The sequence below is a fragment of the Apteryx rowi genome, unplaced genomic scaffold, assembly GCF_003343035.1.
Source record: "Apteryx rowi isolate R43461 unplaced genomic scaffold, aptRow1 scaffold_346, whole genome shotgun sequence".
NCBI lineage: Eukaryota > Metazoa > Chordata > Aves > Apterygiformes > Apterygidae > Apteryx > Apteryx rowi.
The window spans coordinates 869,582-892,874 of NW_020449930.1; the positions used below are offsets into that span (position 1 = coordinate 869,582).

At 39.4% G+C, this 23,293-nt stretch overlaps 1 protein-coding gene across 1 annotated transcript in view; it reads right to left on the bottom strand.

Moving 5' to 3' along the window:
• Nucleotides 1–23,293, bottom strand: part of DYNC1I1 (dynein cytoplasmic 1 intermediate chain 1) — a gene marked incomplete at its 5' end in the record, with an annotated part of 174,393 nt that overhangs the window by 54,438 nt on the left and 96,662 nt on the right. Inside the window, one exon of the mRNA XM_026072651.1 lies at nt 21,508–21,633. Coding sequence (XP_025928436.1) covers nt 21,508–21,633 — 126 coding nt within the window. The remainder of the gene's footprint in view (nt 1–21,507; nt 21,634–23,293) is intronic.

Here is a 23,293-nt window from a genome sequence, read left to right on the forward strand (position 1 = left end):
GGAAGGGGCGGATGGAGTTGTAGGAACTTCAAAGTGGACGAATGTGTAGTCTTCTCTCATCAGTATGCATCATCCTGATTTGTAGTGACTAGAGACTGATTCAAACTCTTAAACCAGAGATTTAATAACTTTCCAATAGGGGTAGAATTAATTATGCTAACTCTTGATCTCTATAACTGGGATTAATAAATCAAAATGTTCAGCTTCTACTGAATTCATGTGGCTGTCTGATATTTATTGTTCAAAGCCAGATTATATTCTAAAATAACCTAGTAGAAATACTTCTAACATACAGAAATATATTTAATAACGTATTTTTGACCTAGTAAGATCACCAAGACAATGAAATAACTTGTCACTACCTTTTCCTTCCCCATTTTCTCTGAGTTCTCATAGGTGTTCATCTGACATGTTTGATCCCTTCTCTACTAAAGCTTTTTATATGTTTCTGTGATGTTATATGGTCTAGTATCTAGTGTCTAGACCATTAGTACATATAAATGAAGTTGTAGCAACAAAATGTAGGTTCCAAACACCATTTCCAAAGGACTTACTTATTAGCATTATATGTAAGAAAAATCCACCTCTGAGTAACAGTACCTCAGTACTGCTAAAAGGCAATTAAAATTCAGCTACAATGCAGCTGCCATACAGTTTCCACAGATCCCCCATACATTATAATTAAAACGACCCTACAGCACATGTTCTACATTTTATCTCTTTGTTTAATGGCTTCATGAGTTGTTTTAATCAACCCCTCTCATTCCTTATAACTAAGATGACAGATATTCTTACATGAAGTGAAATAGCCAGATRATTTTAAAATAGTACAGCTACACCACTGTGTACACCCCACAGCAGCTACAAGGCTCCACATATATTTTAAGAAACCCAAATTCAAACAGTCATTCCACAACAAAGTTCTCAGTTTGTCCGAAACAAACTTGGGAGACTCTGAAGCAGGGCAAAGAACCAAGTGGACAGTGTATTTTTAAATGTTGTGTTTTCATGGTTAGAATGTTTTTGAATTCAGAATCCCAAAATACAGTTGAATGGTCAAGATACAAACTGCTAAAGTGTGTTTTTCATAAAGTTCAAAAATAATCTACAGACATGACAAACGGACTAATGCCCCCTGAACTACTTCTAGTTTTACATATCGTTCCAAAGTAATTCACATTCTTCAGCTGATGAAATGTTCACATCCTTTTAATTATGTCAATATTATTTTTCTACTGAAGGAAAACTTCTGTCAAATATTAGAATTTAACAGTTTAAGGACTCCACTCCATAGCACTTAATAAAGTGATTATTTTCTTAAAGTTAATGGCGGTACTCAGATGAGTAAGGGCTGTAAGATCTAGCCCATTCATTTAACAACTTTAAAAGCATTCATTTCTGAGCCTTAATGGGAGAGAGCAGCAGACAGGTCTCCAGTCTGTCTGCACAGCTCTGTGCTCAAGGAGAGTAGCAGAAGCCATTCCCCGTAAGCCTCTTCTGCCTCCAGGCTGCATCTTGTTTGCAGATTCAAGCAATCTATCTCCCCTTAAACTGAGTTTTGACACTGGCTTCAAAGGGGGAGGAACCAGCATATAGTCAGGTTTTAAAATAACAGTGTATCCTCCTTTGCACTTCTACCACACCTTTCTAGGGCAATCCCACAGCACCTTCTAATAATGAAACAGTAAAGCTTCCCAGTTTTTCAGTTAGGTAAATTTTACCTGCTGTAGTTGCTTAGTTACTTCTTGCAGAGGAAAGAAGAAGCTGGTTTCACAGCATATGGCAACGCTGCACAAAGCAACTTAAGGATAATGTCAAAAGGAGATTCCATAAGGAGTTTGTGTGTCTGCGGTACAATAGCAGCATTTAGAATATGGGGTTAACGAAATTATCTTTTCATGGGTGCAACAGAACATCTGTGTCTACAAGTTGTCTGGACCCTCAACAGTCAAGGAACCTCCAATATTTGGTCATTTTCATTCTTCTGAATTGTTCAGGGCAGTGAATAATTTCATTGCTTGCCTTAATGCTCTGGTGTTTTCCCTCTAATCAAATACATGTCTAGGGATTTAGCTTTCTCTGGCTTTCTCAGCATCCCCACCAAAGTACTTCTGGCCTTTGTGATCTTCCACCCAGATTTTCTGCTCCTTTATCTTTGTGACAACTCTCTGGAGGGCCCCACCATGCTGACACTGCTGCCACATCTCTTGGGCATGTCCCTTCACTCCACAGGTGTTAGCAGCTCTCCAATGACCAGATGAGAGAGGCCAAATTAGCTCCAGGTCAGAGTATGGCCCAGGTGAATGGGAGAGTCAGCCCTGGCTCATAAACCTGAGATTTTTGTCTGGCAAACTGGTACTCATGCTCCCCAAGTGCTAAAACTTCTGCTCCTAGCTACAGCATCAAGAAACCTTTGAAAACGTAATTTAAGAAGCAAAACACGAAATGGCTGTGCTCTTGTCACAGCAAAGAGAGGGCTGGTCTCAGAAAAATAGATGCTTCCTTCCCCTTCAGAGGCCTGCAAGCCAAGGGAACAAGACACCACACCCCAGTGACCTATTTTGACAGTTGTCAGCTTGTTTTACCCTGTACATAGAGAACTGCTACAGAGACAACAGCGGTGGTGACTTTGTTCCACTGCCTTTGCCTCCTCCCTCCACACTGATGCACTCAATTCAAACAGGCCCCAAACTCTATTCAAGTGGCTGGCAGAGCTGTTTTTTATTTTATAAACTTAATCCAGCCCAGATTTGGATTAATGATGGCATATCCTTTTAACCACAGATACACATGCTCAGGACAGACAGTCATTTAGATTTTCCTTATTGTGAAGCTTGACCTCAGTACCCACATCTGATGCATGTAAGGCCCCAGAGATTCAGCTGCCCATGTCCATAGATCTGGATGGCACTCTGCCCAGCCACCAGTTGAACAAGTTCACAAAGACCTGAGTGCTAAGCAATAATGACTTTAAGTAGGCAATGACTACTGCATTCAGTGAGATCTCTTGTGCAAGAAACCTTCCCCCATGGGCAGCGTTGCCATACCGGTGCCATATGCCTACACTTGACACCAGATGGATCTCCAGACAATATTTCATCAGTGGGAAGAAGGGATCTGAAGAGTTCACAGGCATTTTTAGACTCCAGAATACCAGGTTATATTGCAGCAGGCACTCAAGAAACTCCTGGGTAGATTTTCTAGCTGAGTAAACACATGTGAAAAAGTATTGCAATCTCTGTCACACTACTATAGGTCAGTCTACCACAGACAACAGCAAGCAATATAATTTACTGCAGCCTAGAGGTGCTAAGCCTGAGATGAAGAGGCAAATCTTGTTCCTTGCATGAGGGAATTGGCTTAGAGAGACTGAATGCACAGGGACAAAGCTGTGGTACCATCACTTAACTAGAAGCATGAATAGCTGCTAAATCGACAGGCATTGATCCATAGGAACTGTAGGATATGGGCTGAACCTCTGACTGCTTGTTCCTGTCCTCCTGAGGAATAAATAACTGAAGACAAAACCCCAAAATACAGGTATAATTTGCTCCTAACCTTTTGCTCTCACTACTGCTCAAGAACAGCATTTGAAGAGTCTAAGCACTTGCAATCCCTGTAAGAGCTGCCATACCTTCTTCTGCCCAGGAAATCAGAAGACTGTCTCCTCATACTTGCATTGCTACACACACTTGTACGTGCCCCCAGAAAAGATACTAATGATATATTGCAAAAGTGGGTTAAAATTGTCATCTAGAAACAAAATAGCAACTGATACACTAAATAAAATTCTTTCTTCTAGTCAGATCAAGGACCAAGACTCAGCATAGCAAATAGCGATACCAAATCAGAACACTGGCTCATCTTAACATCCTATTACTTCCTTTTTGCACCACAAAAGGTGTGAGATACCTTGAAGAAGGCAATTCTAGTATGACTTTGCCCTGGCTTCTAAGATGTGTGGATTGGCACACCAAAATAGAGACCATATTCCTTCCAAGAGTCTAGCTTATTTTTAGTGTCAGCTATTATCATTCTGGATATTTCTGTGGTCCACATAAATGTCTAAGTGTAATTAACAGTTATGAGATAATAAGCAAAGGATAGAGAGGATAGCAACAGAATTACAATTGTTTTTCCCAATTAAGTTTGAAAAGGTACCAAAAACATGATTTTTGTGTATGGCAGCTTTTACCAAAGAAGTTAACTCTTAAGTTCTGAAAGTCTTAAATGATAGACTTTCTGCATTACTCCCTTCCCCCATCTCTCTCCCTACTGAATTACAAAACAGCATCTGAAAGATTTTGTACTAGAGATTATTTGTGGTACCATACAAAATTTGGTTTCTACTAAAAATAAAATAAAAGCAATTGACATCCTTCACATATTTAAAAAAAGAACTGAAACCAAACAAACACTTCTTCAAACCAAATGTCAAAATCCTGTTTAATTAAAAAAAGGAAGTTTATACTTGGTTATGGTGTGTGTTGACATCTATCCCTTTGATTTACGATAGTATGGACTGGAAAGAACAGATTGCTTTATTCAAGGGAAAGAAAGGAGGGAGGGGGGCCCAGTGTGACAGGAAAGAGTGTAGGCTGTATTAACTTCAGTGCTTGTTAAAACATGAAGGACTAATGGTAAAAAGGGAGGGAAGAATTGTGAATGTCTCCAGTTTAGGATCTTCAAAAATGTTTGGGGATTCTAAGAATGTCTCACTCGACCACATGAAAGCTGCACAGAGAGACTCAGCCACACGACTGCTCTAAGTCCAAAGCTGGTATTGCTCCACTTATACCATCAAACCAGTGGAGCTGAAATGTAGCCACAAATTAAATTTATTTTTATTGAAAAAGTACTAAGTCCTTAAAAAGAAGGAAAAGTGTATGTCAGGAAACACAGCTCCTTCTTAGCAGAGTTTACAGGGTAGGTAACTCTGACATCTAACCTCAGTGCTGACATCTGAGCTTTGCAGCAGAATCGGAGCACTCTGGCCAAGTTTGCAGAAGGGCAATATCCAGTCTCATACCTACATTTTAAGCAGGGCAGAAAGCTGAAGCTTTGTACTTTCACCTCCATAACTGCAGGTTCAGCTTGTGTAGCTACAAGAATAAATAATCAGAAGAAAGTCCACAAATTGCCTTGCCAAAGTGGAATCTGCACTCCAGCCCTTTTGGAAAGTGCATTTGATAACGTTATTCATTCAATGGTGTTGTGGTGACTCAGAAAAACAGCAAAACTGTTTGTTGTATTGCAGAAAGGGATAAACATGAAACTTCTCAGATGAGATATGGGGAGATACTGCTTGTATTTACCTGTGACTGCAATAACAATTCAATTTGGTAACCCTGAATTACTACACATATGTGCAAGTTTAATTATGCAGTCTTTCCTAAATATCATACTTGCTTTGTTAGTCTGAGGATGAAGGAATTAAATCCTGGAAAAATAATGAGCAATTTGATCAGCAGAGCACATCAATATCAAGTTTTCTTTCCACCCAACTGCTTAAATGTTCAGTACCTAAATGTTAAGTATTTGTCAGTTTTCTCTGATTAGGACCTGGCTGCTTATCAAGTTGTAGGATCAAATCCTTAATGTCCTTGTGCCTGCATGTTAAACAGAGAAGAAAGCACTTCCTTGATCTGCCTGTTTTATTTAGGTCATGATACTCCAACATTTATACAATAGCACTCAATTATTTTATGAAATTATTCATATGCTTAAAGTAAAACGTCTGCACCATGCTTGCAGACCTGGAGCCTTATGGCATGTGTCTGTGGAGTGCAGGGAGCTTCTGTCTCCCCTGCTTACCCCACAAGCAGGCCAGAATTTGGACCGGATGGTAGGTATCTGCTTCAGCATGACACTCTGCTGGTACACAGCAGGGCTCAAGAGTTTCAGTATAGCAATGGCCAAAGTCTTCTGGACTGGAGCTGACATACATGTGGCCAGCTCAGAGTATGGGTAATGGTGTAACTGCCTGCACCCATCCATAAATACAGCTGTGAGTTCTTTGGGACAGACATAACTGCTTGTTATGATGGGTTTGTACAAAGTACAAATTTCTTTCAAAGGCATCTCAGTTTTGGTTAACGCCTCTAGGATCTACCAAAAGTAATATACCATATGAAAAATTTACTCAGCACGCAAAAAATCTATTAGGTAAGAAGCAGTTATTACACTGAAGACTGTTCAGTAGCTTTCTGAAAATAGGGGGCTGGTGGCATAATTTTCCTATCAACTAGCAGATTTCCTTTAGAAATAAGTCATCATGTACATGAGACATGACAAAACAGAAGTTGTCCAGTGTGTTTAAGTTTCTACTGGACATTTTTGATTCTGCTACTAGCGGCTGCTGTTTTCATACCATGAGAAACTCCAACAATTAAAAGTTAAAATTTTTGATGAATTGCAGTTTGAATACTTTTCTAGTGATGAGATCTCCTTAATGTTCTTTACTTACAATTACTCACTTTGACTTCTGTTTTAAACAATAGCTTTAGACACCTTTGAAAATCTGTCTTGAAATCATTGGAACGTAAATTCAATGTCTTAATAGTTTTTGGCTGTCAACAGCCAAAATTCAGATTCAGCAACACAAGAAGCTATATTCCAGTTTGCAGATATATTTCACTGCTAATTCAGGGCAAGATGTGAATCTTACCTTTTCTGCTTGCTCACTGTTTGCTATGGAGGGTGTAGATTTTCCTTTCAGCACTAAGTAATGTCAGGTTGCAATTGTCACCCCTCATTTTTGTCAGAGTGTATTGCGCTGGATTTCTAATATTAAAAGGCTAAGTATAACACAGCTATCCCAGAAGAAGCATCTCAACCAAACCATGAACGTCATTTTACTCTAGTGTGATCACCCTCTTTTGGAAGTAGTAATACAATCTGCATATTAGCTTAGCTGTGTCTGGGTTTCATCTGTGTTCAGAAAATCAGTACAATAAACTACAGCAAACTGGCTGCAATAATTCATAAAAAAACAATAACTGAAGTGAATCAAGATTTTACATTTGACTTTACAGCTCCATTGAAATGCTTTATTCTCCATCGCTACAGACCCTAAAGAAATATGCTTAAAGACATGGTCTTTGGAGAATTTTAGGGACAGCTTAATTAAGACAAGAGCTGCAGCAAACATCCCTAACACTACTGAATAACTCTTGAATACTATATCCTGTGCACAGTCTGCAATGTATATAGTAAATCTACTGTAAGTACATGCTGATAATAAAATGAAGAATGAAAACTGATGCTTCCTTGATTCTTTTTCACTATCTTTTGCACTCTCTTTTTGGTAAGCAGGGCAGAGATTGCAGTGTTAAGTGCCAGAAGGTTCTAAAAGAAGTACTTTATTTAGTAGAGGACAAGTTTTCAAAAGTGATCTCCATCTGTGTAGCCTTAAAGCACTGTTTATATTTCCATGCACTATTATCCAAGTGCAGATGGCAGAGCAGAGATAAGATTAGACTCCATTGTGAAAAACCAGGAAGAGTTCAGTTTGGGCTTCTTTGGTCAATATATTCATCATCATATCTCCTTGCATGCTTAGAGGTTTTGTGGGGGGAATATTTTTTGCACTGCAAAATGATAGGGCTTGAGAAACACATACTCAAAACAGTACACAAACCAAAGCCTAACTAACTAAGAGTTACAGTTACGCAATTCCAGGGAAAAGTATCTAAGAAGCTGAAGCCACTTCTTGTATCTAGAAAATGGCTGGGGAACTTGTCTGGGAGGGACAAGTCCTGAAGTTCTGGTCACTTTCCCTGAACTATTTCTGCATTTTCTCCAGCAATTATCTAATACACAATACAGACAAAGACTTGGCAACTCAGCCCCCTTCTCACTAAGTGTCCCAGCCACCAGGCTAAAGACATGAGCTTCTGTTTTACTTCTTCTCCTTGGTGATAGCCAGCCTTTGGCTGAACAGCAGTCCAGCCTCAGGAGCAAGAGTCCCTATCCAGAGTGCTCCTCATCTTGCTGTCAAGGCATATGCCAGAGCAGCAATAACCACTTGTTCGAACTTCTTTAGGCTTGAGAAAAGCTTAGACCCATCTTGCTTGTTCTGTGGGCTATTAAACAAAAGGTGGGCTAATATGCAAAAGTGGAAGAGATCCCTCAAGGAAGGCTCAGTGAGTGAGGTATGGGCCAGGCTTGCCTGGCATCCCGTTGTCCTGCAGGTATTTACATACCAGAATGCCAATTTCCAGAAACTCTAGTAGCTTTAACCAAAAAACAGGTGTCTAACTCAGCTGAATAAATATCAGCTATTGCTGTGCTTTCCCATTAGCATCATCTCAGCCATCTGGACAGCCTAAGTAGGTTAGGTTCAGCCTTACCCTGAATCCCTCTCTCCTGGCAATGTTTTGCCTAAACAACACTTTATTTGCCCAAATATCTTGTTCGTGTCTGCCTCTGTGGATAACTTTCAGGTGCATAAAAAAATCTTTAAGCATCTTTTAACATCTGGCCTAATGTCACTTTAATTAAAAAAACAGATACGAATCACTTTGAAGGCAACGGAAAGGTTCCCTCTGGTGTTTGTAGTCACCATATTGCATTTCAAGTCACTGACCTCATGTACAACTGTAGCAAAGAAAACAAACTACTCTTGCTCTCTCTCAGCTAATACCTTAATGTATTCTGGACTTTCCTCACAGAGAAGCAAAACAGATGATCACTTGATGGCAAGTTCTGGAAAGTATCAGAATTGGGCTTTACAGAGCACACAGAGATAGCAAATTCCAAGCTGAGAGAACAGGAACAGAAACACCAGTTGTTCCTGAGTTGTGATGGTCGCTTGCTGGTTTCTATGGCAGCAGCCCCCCAAACCACGCAACGCATTGTAGATCAATCAAATCATGTGAGGAGAGAGATGAATTAGAAGCCAGTACAGATGCTGTGAGAACAACTGTCTACAACAGAGCCTGTGAAGCTGGGCATACTAGTCACAACTGTTTATACGGGGGTTGCAAATAAATCTCAAATGTAGCACTCCGTCCAACCCCCTACAATTAACATACAAGCCATGGATATCTACGCACAGTCAGAAGGTTGAGACTACTAGATAAAGAATGCTTCAAGGCCCTAGCTAAGGAAAGAACTTAACTATGTGCTTAAGTCCATCTCTTCTCAAAAAGACATTTAGCCACAAACTTAATTGTAGGTAATTCTTTAAGTCCCCCATGACTTCAATGACTCAAGAACCCACTCACAGCCAAGCAAATTGGTAAGTGCTTTCCTAAACAGAGCTTTCTTGATTCAGGACTTTTGAGAGCCTGTGGCCTTCCTTCAGGGAGGAAGGAAGGAGGCCGTCACATTCAGCTGCTCCCTGGAAGATTTTGTAGAATTAGAGACTACTTTAACTGACAATTAAAGCCCAGCTGACTTCCGCATAACCTCAAAATTACAGAGAAGGCAAAAAGAGCCTGAAACATCAGAGACAGAATCCCAGAATCCCAGAACGGCTGAGGTTGGAGGGACCTCTGGAGATTGCCTTGTCCAATCCTGCTGCTCAAAGCAGGGTCAGCTACAGCAGGTTGTCCAGACAGCTTTTGAATATCTCCAAGGATGGAGACTCCACAACTTCTCTGGGCAACCTGATCCAGTGTTCAATCACCCTCACGGTAAAAAAGTTTTCTCTTACATTTTAATAAAATTCCCTGTGTTTCAATTTGTGCCCATTACCTCCTGTCCAGTCACTGGGCACCACTGAGAAGAGTCYGGCTCCGTTTCCTTTACCCTCTTTGTCCCACCAGGTATTTATGCACATGGATAAGATCCCTCTGAGCCTTCTCTTCTCCAGACTAACAATCCCAGCTCTTTCAGCCTCTCCTCGTATGAGAGATGCTCCAGTCCCTTAATCATCTTAGTGACCCTTTGCTGAACTCACTCAAGCATGTCCATGTCCTTCTTCTTTTTGGGAGCCCAGAATTGAACAAATCTCTATTTACTAGGCCCATTTCTACTTATCAAGGACCCTACAAGTCTTTGGTTGAGTGGAACTTTGTCTGATCCTGGAGATAGGTCAGCTGATTTTTTTCCAGGTGAAGGCTATGAGATGACTTCAGCAGGCAGTCCCAAGCAAGCCAAGGGGTAACAGTATATCTTATTTTACTCGCTTCTAAGCAACTGGCATTTCATACTCTGTAGTCTGCGTCACTTCGGCAAACTCCTATCAGTTCACTGTCAAAATAATTACAGTAATCTTTTCTTATCTTTTTTGATTTAATTGTAGCTTCTAGTGAAGACTGACAGGCTATTATATTTGCCCAAATCCATCACTTTCAGTTATATATCATTTATAAGTAATGTCACTAGATAATTGGAAATAATTGAAAATTAATTAAACATTGCACGTAGATATGAGGATTGAGAGACTGAGAAGCACAGATAAACAGCTATCTAGTGGAAATGCAGAAGATACCACAGGCAAGTCTGTGTTTAAGGATGAGGCAGGGAACATGTGAGTTGCCGTAGCACTGTTCATGTCTGCTACAGTAAGTTAATGCACCTAGTCTGATAGGAGTAGCCTGGCTCTGCACCCATAGTACATTAGGGAATCGCTACAGCTGCTCAGGAAAAGAAGACTGCTTCTCATTACAAGCCCAATTTTTAATCCCACTTTCTCCAAACAAACCTTAGCTTCCTGAAATTTCACATGACTCCCATGTTCTTACCTGCAAGGTGCTGCTATTTGGGTTCTGCTATTTTTTCCCATGAGTAGTTTTGGACAGGAGGAAGGAATGAGATAAGCAGTTTTCAAGTCTCAAGGTCAAAGCCCGAGTTATTATAAACCAACATAGCTTTGCCAGAGTACATTAGCTAACTCCTGCAGTAACAGAGGAGCACATCTTGCTCAACAAAGAGCTCGCAGGGGTCATCCACTCCCACCAGTGACAGGACATTTTATAACTCATTGCTATCCTTCCAGGAAGAATGGATTTACCCCAGGCAATTCCTTGCAAACAGCAATTCTGCACAACTCCTGTACATTGTTAACCTAATCCAAACTGCACTTAGTCTATTTATTTACAGATGTAAACATGAGATAGCAAATGTTAAGCATGTTCTCCACATGAAGTGATCGGTGATTCACTGTATGTCCAAGAACAATATGGAATTGAAGGGGAATAGATATATTTAGCTACAAAAATACTAACCATTGTTAGAAGAGCAATCAAAATGAATTAATCATAGATCTTAATGCACCCTAGCCCATTTTGTCTTGCAGAAAATGAAAACACCATCTCTCCAGCATGACAAGTTTTTAAAAGCATATCTCTTCTTTCACAGAAGACATTTGCTTTTCATCTCACACTGAAAAAAATATACTTTAAGTTCTCTGATATTTTTCACGACAAAGACAATTCTGTTTCAATAAAATTTCATCAGACATATCTGCTTCGTGAAAGTTAAATCTATGGTATTTGTCATCATTTGTATTCTGTTATTATGGTTATATAATGGATCATAAAATTATTGTAAAACACGACGAATGACTTCATAAGAGTGCTTATTATTAATAAAGGCTCCCTTTTTATTATCACCCTGATAGTGACAGCAAATATGGTACATTAGGCAGAGGCATGCACACACAGTAACAATTACTGGCCAGTCTCTAAGTGGGCTGATAGAGATTTTCCGTTTTGCTGGTTTCCAGAGGATTCCCTGCCCTGCATGAGAAGTCTTCCCAAGATAATATCAGTATCTCAGTGAGCACGTGCTTCTCTTTTCACTTTATGGAAGGCCTGGAGTGTTAATCATCGTTAAATCAATGCTGTCCTTGCACAAAAGTTCTTTTCAGGGAGCTACTTGTCAGTCATCCAGCCGTGGGGGCAGAGGGCGGGAAACTGTTGATTTTAGACATAAGGTAGAGGACAGTCATATCCAGGGCTCTTATGATGGATTCCTTGGTTTCTGGGGACTTTTACAGCACTTTAAAAGAGTAACTGTTTTATATTTTGTGCCAGGTAACACAGAATGAGGCTTCACTCCTCACATAGAGCTCCCACAGAGACAAAAATCATGAGGTGAAATAATTTTCTTGAATTTGGACCAAATGTACTCTCCGTTGCAAGCAGCTCACACAGAGAACAGTTACATAACCTAAACAAAAAAGTCATGCCCATGGCTGTTTATCTATCATTTGCAGTGCAACTAGGGAATTGCATGGTATTTTATATCCTTTATGGGAAGAAATTCTGTGGAAGGATCTGTCTTACTTATTGATTTCACATCTGATCCGGCATTTCTTGCTCACTCAAAACCCTTTTAGCACTGGGAGTTTCAGATATACAAGAAAAACTTTGAAATGTAATGTTCACATCAACAAAGGAAAGCTACGGGTTTTTTTTTCCTTCCTTCTTCCCTTTTTCTTAAAACATTTTACGCTATATCATGTTAAAATGTAACCAAATCAACAACTACTAACCTATAAAACACCCTCAGGAACAATTGCAGGATTTGGTGATTTTTTTCCTGCGATTTTGGGATAGTATGACAAATTTGCATTTTTTATCAACAGAGTTTTTCAAAATTCTAAGCCAAACGAATAATGCCATGTGTTTATAAGCATCAATAATCTAAGCCATCTGCAAAGGAATGGTTTTGCAAAGGCATCTCTTTCAGGACACTCTGTGGATTTTGTCACTGCTTGAGGTTTTGGCAAACCATCAATATCACTATAATTTTCTCTTATGAAATATAGTTTTTGACTGAGACCTTTTTTTTTTCCTTAGCTAGCTAAAGCTTTAAAAATACTTCATGTCTAACTCTGCAGATTCAAAGGCTAGGTTTTCTCCAAACTGCATAATTTGCATGTTACATATTAGATGCCAAAAATTCAAAAAGGTACAATGCAATTATCAGTGAAACAAAATAAGAAACTCTTAAAAACAGAATGCCCAACATATTAAATAAGAGCGGCTGATACTCTCTTTAAATTTGGTCTGAAGAGAAGTATATGTGAACTTTAAGAAGAGAAATAGCATCTGTAAAGATTCATTACAAATCACTATTTTAACATATATAAAATGCACAACACTATAACTAGTGGTATCAGCATATCATTTAAGCATATAACACTCTACCCTCTCCAAAAAGGCTTAGAAGCTGGAACTGCCTAAAATTTTCCCTCCAAGAAAAGCAAATCTTGTCACTTCCTAATTCTTTGACTCATAATTGAAATCTTAGTTTCAAATGTGCAAGATCTATGCTGAGCATTGCTGTAAAGCAAAGGAGCATTCTGTTGCTAGCAGACTTGGTATGTATAAACACAGTCCTCAAGTAATTCAGAATGTTAATTACTAATACGGAAACTGCACCCATCTTTTGTATTAGCAGTCATTCCACAGACTGATGCGATATGGCATACAATTATGCTGTTATAATGCACACACTGGCTTTGACAGGCGTGCTGCTTCTCAGGGTTCTGCACAAGATAACAAGAGATCAAAGTCATCATGGAAAAAAAGAGTTTTGCTAAGGGTTAGGAAAGCCAAAGATAAACCCAAGGAAAGGCATACAACTTGATGAGTCCAATTCACTTCCATTCAGAACGGATCTAAATACAGGCGCTGCGTTTCTCTCAGAGCTTGCCTGAAAGAAGCTTCCCTTCTCCCACTCCAGTTATGAAAAGTATTATGGTCTGATTTTGTCTGGAAATAAAAGCAGTTTTAAGAGGGGCTAGGACTGAAAGGCCCTGTGGAAAATACGACATACTTTTCCTTAAGCTGCAAATGCTAACAGATGCCACATTAATAGCAGTGGTATTTCAGCAGCAAAGCAGGACTTGGGGCTCACCTGGGGCATTTCACACTGGTGAGCTCAGGCCTGGACGAGACACTGTGACACACAGGACTGAACGTACGTTTCCAATGCATTTTCTGTCCTCCTCCATCGATGCCTCTGAGCTCGCTATTATCTGGGAGACAGGACACTGTCTCTTGCATATTTGCTCCCCTTGGCCCCCCCGGCATATCTGCTGAAGGCAGCCCTCTCCTCTCACCCAAGACAGAGAGCAAAAACCATTTTCCAAGGACTACATGCAGCCTTTGGATGCGTGGGTGTAACTCCTACTGACTCACACACGATCTCCCCACAAGTACTGGAGCACTAATCTTAGACCAGATGATAGTTATTTTTAACTGCCAAAGACTGGAGGTGGTGTAAACTCCACTAAGAGGAGCAAAAAAGRCAGCTGTTAGCAGCTGAGAACAGGAAGAAAATTTTAAAATAAAAATCTAAGAGAAAAGCCATGAACTCTTGTTTATTGAAATCCTCACAGCACAAGCTGTGGTTTGCATTGCTATGTTGGACTAACACAACAGGATAAAAAATATATATGTTTTAAGATAAGAACAAAACAAATACGTCCTTCTATCACAAGCCGTAGTTGAAACTGTTCCCCTCCCCTAGTAGTACAGCTACAAATTTCCCAAAATTTGAATGCAAAATAGTGTATCCATGCATTTTAGTGAATTATTACAGTGTGCAAGTGAGCATACAGTCACATATGAATAGCAGCAAAGTTTCACGGTGAGCAGGCACAGAAGGGCTCCACGCAGCTCCACAAAGAACATTTACCAAAGGCACATAACAGGAGGAAAAAGCAGAAATGAAAACAAAACCACCTCTGTATCTATGATGGAACCCTACCTAATTGGTTCCATTTTATATCATTTTGGTATGCATTACAAAAATTCTCCACAGATTTGGTCCCTGGGCCCCGGAGCATTCCCAGCATGGGAGCTGCCCCAGCATCCTCACAGCCAGACATTTGGAGGTCCATAGTAGTTCACCAGGAGAACTGGTAAGAAAATGAGCAGAACCTGATTTAGGATCACAGGATAATTCAGGTTGGAAGGGACCTCAGGATGTCTCCAGTCCGACCTCCTGCTCCAAGTAGGGTCAGCTACAAGATTAAAGCAGGCTGCTTAGGGCTTTATCCAGTCTGGTTTTGAAAAATCTCTGAGGATGGAGGCTGCACAGCCTCTCTGGGCAACCTGCTGCAATACTTAACTGTCCTCATGGTGAAAAAGGTTTTCTTTATAAGCAGTCTGAACCTCTCTTACTTCAACTTATGCCCATAGTCTCTTGTCTTCCAACACTTCAGTGGTAATTCATCAAACCCAATTCTCCTCTGTAGACCAGTTCTATTTTAAGAACTGGACGTTTTTTGATGAGAAAGACTTTTCACTGGAAAATCTGCAGTCAGCTCAGAGCCACATGCCTTTTTTTTTTTTTTTTGCAGTACTTTAAAAAAGACCAGAGGTGCCCTCTTCCACCAGAAAGTGAAGAATTAGAAAACTCATTTCTGGGACTGGAAATGCTGCTGGTTCTTCAGCTTGCTTTTGCTTAGGGAATTCTGGGAAGTTGGGGAGCTTAGAGACTATTACTTCTTCCAAGGCTCTGAAGCACCAAAGTGACACACACAGAGACAAAGAAATCATTTCCTTGTGAAAATCATGATGACTGAAACATGGAGGTGCAATGTGTGGGTATTATGGGACATCCTTCCTGAAATTTAGATAGCAGCAATGAAGTGAGGACGCCTGTGTGGAAAAGCACCAGTATAATTATCAGAGAAATGTTGCTTAATTTTTTTAAGTATTTCAAGCATGCTTTCTTGACAATTAAATTTGGTGTAATACTTTTTTTATTCTGAAGTCCTGGAGGGACTGAACTCTGATCTGGCTTCCACAGAGAAGGAAATTGGAGGACAAGAGAAAAAGGAGGATATTAGTCATATATGCTGTTACCTCAGCCTGCTCCACACATGAGGTCTCATGGATTTGGGCACTCAGCACCTTTAGAAGGCAGGCTGCTGAAGCAAAAAGCACATCTGAAGGAATTTATGTTGATTTTGAAACAGCAGACAGCAACAAAGGAACCAAATCAGGAAAAAAAAAGGCAACTCTGGCCAATATCAGCCACTAAATATAGCTCTTCACTTACCTCAGTGCATCTAATTCTAAGATACGCATTTCTGACTCCATCCATTCAGTTGGAAAGGGAAAGACCACACCAGGATAAGCAATGAAGAGTGGTCAAACACATAACTTAATGACAGTGTATAGAAGCCACTACAAAAAAACTAGGGGAGAATGAAACATTTTGTGGTGCGGCTGAGTGGCTGATTCTATACCCAATCCACCAATATTTTCCAAGCATGGACAGCTTTTATTGAAATTAAAATAGAAAACCCAAGTCCCATATCCCACAAAAAACCTGACAGTTTAGTAAAGAGATGGAACCAACCAAGTAAATCTGACTGCACGGCATTTTAGGAAATGAACAGAAATAGCTGCAGCTATTAAAAGTGATATACTGCTGAAATCTTTTTATGATTATGCTAAAAGTCTATCTGACTCCTTGAAAGAACTCTCAAATGGTTACTGCTTCCTGAAATAAAAGCTACTTCACATGTGCTCTCCTTACTTAAAAATATGCTGAATGGAGTTGCTTCTAAGTGTCAGATCTGTACATCTCACTGCCCTTTTGAGACATTTTGAAAAGACACAGCAGAGAAAGAGGAAATTAATAGATCAAGAAATAAAATAAATCAAAATGCAGTCAATATATTCATTTTTGTTGCTACGGGCATCTTTAGATTGCCCGCAGAAAAGCAGAACTCATGAAACTTTCCAAACACAATGCAGAGTCCTCCAAATCAGAAAATAAGATTCAATTTGTTTTATTTGGAAGAAACTAGTATCTTTAGCTGTCCACCCCCCTGCCCCCCTCCCAGCTCTTCTCATGACATGATGGATGTTGTTTAAAGCTGAGATCCAGGTACTGCAACCAACTTTAATAACCCCTCTATTTCCAGAAGAAAGGAAAGGGGTTGTAATATCCTAAAGCCCCCCAGACTCACTGATCATTCCTATCCCTTGTGTCCTCGGAGTCTGCAGATCAGCTCCAACACAAAAGCTATGAGTTCTTGTATAAGAGCAGTTCTGTACCCATGCCAGTAGGCCCTACTGGGAGGGAGAGTATATTAGTTCAGACTCAGAGCTGCATGAATGCTGTGGCATGGCTCATGGAGCAGAACTCACAGCTGGCCAGTTTAGGACAAAGACGGACTGAGTTCTTATTTGCCCCACTCAACCATATATGTTGATGCAAAGCTTCAGGTACTTCTTTAGGTCACTTTGGCTTAGAAAGCTTAGATCAACCCATCAGGAAACAGAAGCAACATCATGAGTAGAGGTGAGCAGTTGTACATAAACAATGGGCACTGTATTACAAATAATCCTCATAATTAATGAATAATCTAGATTTCCATTTGTTTGTTCAGTGAAAGAACACAGAAATCTTATAGGAGCACTTCCTGAGAAAGAGGTAGAGAATAAGACTGAGAAGTATCATGATGCTACTCTATCAATTGATTGCATAGGAATGTTCACTTGCCATACGAGGCCAGCTCCATGGATTGCATAAATTGATACAACATTGAACTCATGTTGAGTCATATCATTCAGTAACCATGCCATACTATTTTCATTTTCATCACCCCATTTTAAAAGTAGATCTATAGTAGCTGAGAGAAGCTGTGTAAACTACTGCTTAAAATTCTGCCACCAAACTGAGGGAAAGTCAATGTGATTTCCTTGTCTCTGCTGGAATTCTTTCCCTCTCTGGATACTGCCAAACCATTCCCATCAGGAATGACTCATCCATAGGGCCTCAAAAAGTACTTCTGAAAGGCTTGTTTTTTGCCTTTGGAATGCACTGCATTATACCAGGAGTTCGTGATGCTCCCGTGTGGGGGAAGAGGAGATCCCTGAATCTTCCCTACAAGGAAATTCCCAGTCTGCACCCTGCAATATTAGCTAAATGCTCAATTTATTCTTCATTACTTAAGTAAAGCACTGAGCATTCATTTCTTTGGCAAATGATATTGCCTTCCAAATTCATTATGTTTCTCAGACTTTTTTTTGCTTGTATGGGAAAACAAATGAACATATTGCCCAATCCCTCACTCTTCCTTGCTTTTCCATTTCTAACCTTGTGGTAAAGAGATGTATGATGACCTATAGAGGAAAAAATCTGTGGGACTCCCAGCTAAAATACTGGCAGCACATCACTGAATAAAGTAGAAATATAAAAACCTAAAGAAGGGCAAAAATGAATAGAGGAAAAGAAGTATTCCACTGGAGGATGCGGCAGAAGCCAGTAGAATTGTTTTGTTTAGAAAGGCTATCATAGATCACATGACAGTTCACATAAATTATTGAGCTGAGTAAACAAGTCCAGCTGGCTGATGGTCAGTTTTCTCTTAATACATATTAATTTAAATCAAACAGCAACATATTTTTAAATGACCCAGTATTTGTAGCACAACATATTACGGAGCTATGAAATTTAGTACCATCTACACTATATTAATGAGCCGAGAGCTTAGCATGACTTTAAAACAGGCAAGAAGTTTATATGAATAATAACCGTAACATCATTAACGACAACAGCTAAGATGATAAATATTTACAGAATGTACCATCCCTTACATTTTAGGACAGAAATCAAACATTTCGCTGACTGGTGTTGAGAAAAGACATCGCCACTGGTATATTTTTGCATCGTTGTCTGCTATGGCTGCTAGACAACTTCAGTTGAAGCCCCTGGTTCTGGCAACTTTCAGAGAAGGTACCGGGAAAGACAGATTGTTGGTCATTTCAATGATCCTATGTAAGATTACAAAAAGTCACAGAAGAAGTTAAAAAAAAAAAATTCCGTGGTAATCATCTCACTTAAACCTTTATTATATACTAGGAAAGACAGATAAACAAGATTATGGCTCCTAGTTTCTAGAATTTACCAAATGTACTTAGGCGGTAAAATTATCTAAAATTCTACCTCCTGAAGCTCACCCAACTCTTTAGCTGTCCAGAGATGTTTCACATATCTGTTTCTACTGATGTTATCAGAACTCTTGAGGGGAAATTTCTTAGAACCTGTTGAGAAATGGGTTTATAAACATATTTATTGATCTGGCTTCGCAGAAGGGGTTTGCATGAGTTCCTTGACAGTCACATCTGAAATGAGTTTCTACACGTTTGCATCTTGCTCTGCACTCCCAAAATTGAAAGATGAAAGTTATTAGTCACAATCAAATAGTATTAAGACCAAAGAAACTCTTTGGAAAAGAACATAGAGAGTCTATTGGGAAAATATGACCAAAGTAATGCGCGTTTACCATATCTGGGCAACTTAGCTGTAGTGACAAGGTGTGTGTTCATCCCTACCTGCTGGACTGCTATAAGGTCATGTAGAGCTGAAGAAAAATTGGGCATGCCTCACAGAAGACCTGGAGAAATGACTGAATCAGGACTGAGTCAGGGAATGTTCCTCTTGCAAAACGGTAATATAAATGATATGGGGCTAACTAATAATACAGTTGGTTTCCACTAACAGAATAACATGATGATCTACAGACCTGAATTCCAGACTCTGAGCTAAGATAATTTTTTTCTTATTTTCCATCTGAGTCAGTTAGCGCAAAGCCTGTGTTCAAGAGACGAAGTCAAATGCTTTCTGCTTCCCCATTTAATCCCATGTGGGTATGCCCATCCAGTCTGAGATGCAGAAGATATCCCACATGTCAGAAGCCCAAAAATGGTGGTTCAAACATGGCTCCAACTCATAATGAACTCATAATGCAAATTATCTGGGGACAGTTTGACCAAGGAAATAAATATTTCCCATGGACACAAGAACTGACCTCATTTCACTGGAAGATGATTAATCCAGGATGCATATGAAAGCACAGTGCCATGTGTCTCTCAAAATTCACAGGTATTAAGGTTTCAGTGCTAAAAAAGGGGGACATCCATTGTAATGGGAGGATTAGATAGAAGCTCAGTCAGGCCAAATCTCAGGCCACTATTTTGTTCTATGTGTATTTTTCTAATGGGGAATACAGCCTGTCTCAATGCTTTCATTTTAGTGAGTCATAGCTCCCCTTGTTTAAGTGTACTTACTTTTAAAACAAGATAGAATTTTTAATTAACAGAGCACATTGTTATGTCTGTAGTCAATCTTCCCTTTGTGTACTCAGTAGAGCTATACTGAATCTGGTTATTAACTTGTAAAATCAATCTAGGTTAAGAATTATTGTCCCTAAAATACAATGGGCAATCTCTTTTCTTGAATATTTTATTTAAAACATTAAGTTGAATGAACATCCTAGAAGTATCTGAGCCTGGAATCTGAGCTATGCTCTTAAGTAGTCTGAAAGAACACATCAGACTGCTGAATATGATATCCAGAAAAAGAAAAGTTTTCATTTCAAAGGTAATACATGCTCGCGTGCGCACACACACACACACACACACACACACATGCATATAGATCTGTATGGCGTATTTGCTGTACAGGCCTGGACTCCTTGTGAAGTTGTTTTTCGGTATAGCAAATTAGAAAAACATGCCCAGAATTAAAGGTTACTTAATCGGGTTGAAGCAGTAACTTCAATTCCAGCAACTCCCTCCCACTATGTTACATCTGATAATGTACCCAAGTCAAAACACAAACTTAGTTCAAAAAGATGTTTGGTCCTTGAATGTAAAATGACACTTAGCTTACACAACTAGCCAGGTAATACATATCCCTCCAAGAGAAGCAATTTTTACCGCAGAATAATCTGCATTTTACTAATCTCTGATTGTTAAGTTTTACTTACTGAAACTTTTCCATATGGCTTTTTGAATGCAACTGTCCTGTATTTAATTACCACAGAAGGATATTAATAAAGAGGTTGGAAATTTGGCCCAAACGCTGTTCCACAGTTTGGTCGGTTTGATGGAGATAGAGCCAATGAGTAGAACAGTTCTGTCAATATGAGGCTGTGCTATTTCACACAGAAAAGCAGTGGCAAAAGAGGAGTAAACAGACTTACGGAAATAAAACATCTAGCTATTTTTAAATTGTCTGTAGACTTCTAAAGTGGTCGTAAAGTAGCACTGAGAAAGGTGAAATACTGCTTTGCTAACCTAAAGGATAGTCAAACAGGAATCGGTGGAGTAATCCTTGTAGTCAAGACAGTTTTTCATTGAGCTGTAAGTAAGACGCATGCCCAGAAATGCAGCGTACTTAGGAATTTTAAAAGCAAAATATGACATTGAGCAGAACCAAGGCAAGAGTAGGCACTTGGAATACAGAGGACGTGAGGAAGCTAACGTGGGTGGGAAAGCATATGTTGCTGCCTGGATGAGGAAGTGGTACACCACAGTTACTTCATAAGTGCAAGGGCTTTATATACTAAATCTCTTAGGGACTGTTTTAAATAGACAAAGAATGACACACAGTCCCTGACAGGCTTGCAGTATTGTTTGAGAAGGCTGAATGCCTTCTAAAAACACTGGACTGGCACTTGCACTTCTTCCAAAAAAGCCTATTTTTAGCCTCAACCTCGTCATATAAACACTGAGCAGATGCACCATGTAGTAAATTCTGTTTTGTCTAGCATGAAATGAATGGCTTTCTTGGTCTTACCTGACAATGAAAAACATATTCTGGTGTGGTTTTCTTGAATTTCATGTTCCAGACCAAGGCCACCCCATCAGGCTCATGGGGAGCATCTTCATTATTGTTATAAGAAGCAACCATCAATTCAGGGTACTAGAAAAAAAGCACATGCAACTGAAATAAGCTGGATAATGGAGAAGATATGCAAAATCAGATGAGGCAGAAGCAATCTCACACTACATGTGGAATACCTGGTTTTGATAATAATACACACTAGTCCAAACATAGTTTTTAGCTGTATTTTGGTTTTATATTTGGTTTTATATTTTACTGGTCAATGAAATCCTTAGAGCCCCTGCTCTTTGCTCTGTATTAATTATTCTCAGATACCACATGCAATGTTATTTTCTGCAGGTAAATCTCAGAAAAAACAACTAATAGGATATTCATAAAGGGAATGCAAAACAAGAAATTATATTAAGAAGAAAAACCAGAGATCTTGTGTAATTGTAATTTATTTGCTTAACCATTTCTGCACAGATAAACCATTGTCTTAATTCATTTTGGTAATAAAACCAGTATGAGTATAGCATTGACTTGCTTTTACTCTGAAGTTCACAGTTTTTTGGCACCCTAGAAACCCACTCTTTCTTATTTCATTATGCACTTTTCCTATTCACTTATACACAGAATCAACTTGAAAGCTCTTCCTGATGATTCAAATAGCAAACAAAACATTTTCTTCACAGAAGCTCAATTCTGCAAGATGCTGAGGTCATCTTGTAAAGCACTGGGTGACCTCGAATTCCACTGACTCAGGAAGATTGACGCAATGTGCACTCTAAAATCAGATCCATATTTTCTCGTACACCTAGTATCCATCAGTGTATATAAATAGATATGTACCACACACATATAATTATGTATTTTGTTATGTGTATGTATTTATATATATGTGTATATATATATATATAACGTCAGGTATGAAAAAACAGAATTTCACATTGTTGATGACATTTTGTTGTTCTGAAGCACCATAAGCAAAGGAGTCAAAGCACAGCGAGTCAAAAGTATCACTGATATAATACCATTTACTCGGCAATGGTTACACTGGGACTCTGTACAACACAATCTAACCTTATCTTGCTGAAACATTTGCTAAAACAAAATCATGTTTACAATTAGCAGAAGAGGCTTAAATTATGCACATTATACAGCCTTCTGCTTGCTAGGTGCTTTTACAGTGTTCTGGGTACTCTTATAAGCTGTCAGCAGCAAAAAAAGTAACAAAACTCCCTCAAAATATCAATTACTTTCTGCCTATACAATGGCACCCAGCTCCCTGCTCTCACACCTGACACTAGGCACCTCTTGTAACCTCTGTCCCTCCCTCTGAATAGCAAGGCCATGGACTTTACAGCATGTTCAGAGAAAAGCACGTGGATTCTGGCAGACCGGTGAGCTAGCAGCCCAAGGTCCACAGGATCCACACTCTTCCCTGGTTAACTATAAACACTTTCCCTCAAGATTTCTCTGGGATCTCTACAAATCTTTGTCACTCTGTCTTTCTCAGGTAAATTCCTGCCAAACCATTTACCACTTCATAGGGGAGTGGCAGAGCTGGTAGACAAGAAGGAAGCAGGACAAAGGAACTGCAAAGAGTGCTACCAGGAGCTATGAATTCAGTCTGCACCAGGCACTTTAAGAATAAGAAAATCTTCGTATCATTTTCAGTGGGGCTTGAACCTCTCTGTCTCTCAAAATCCATTTGGAAGAAATGCACACATCTATAACTTGTGTCATCAGCAGCTGT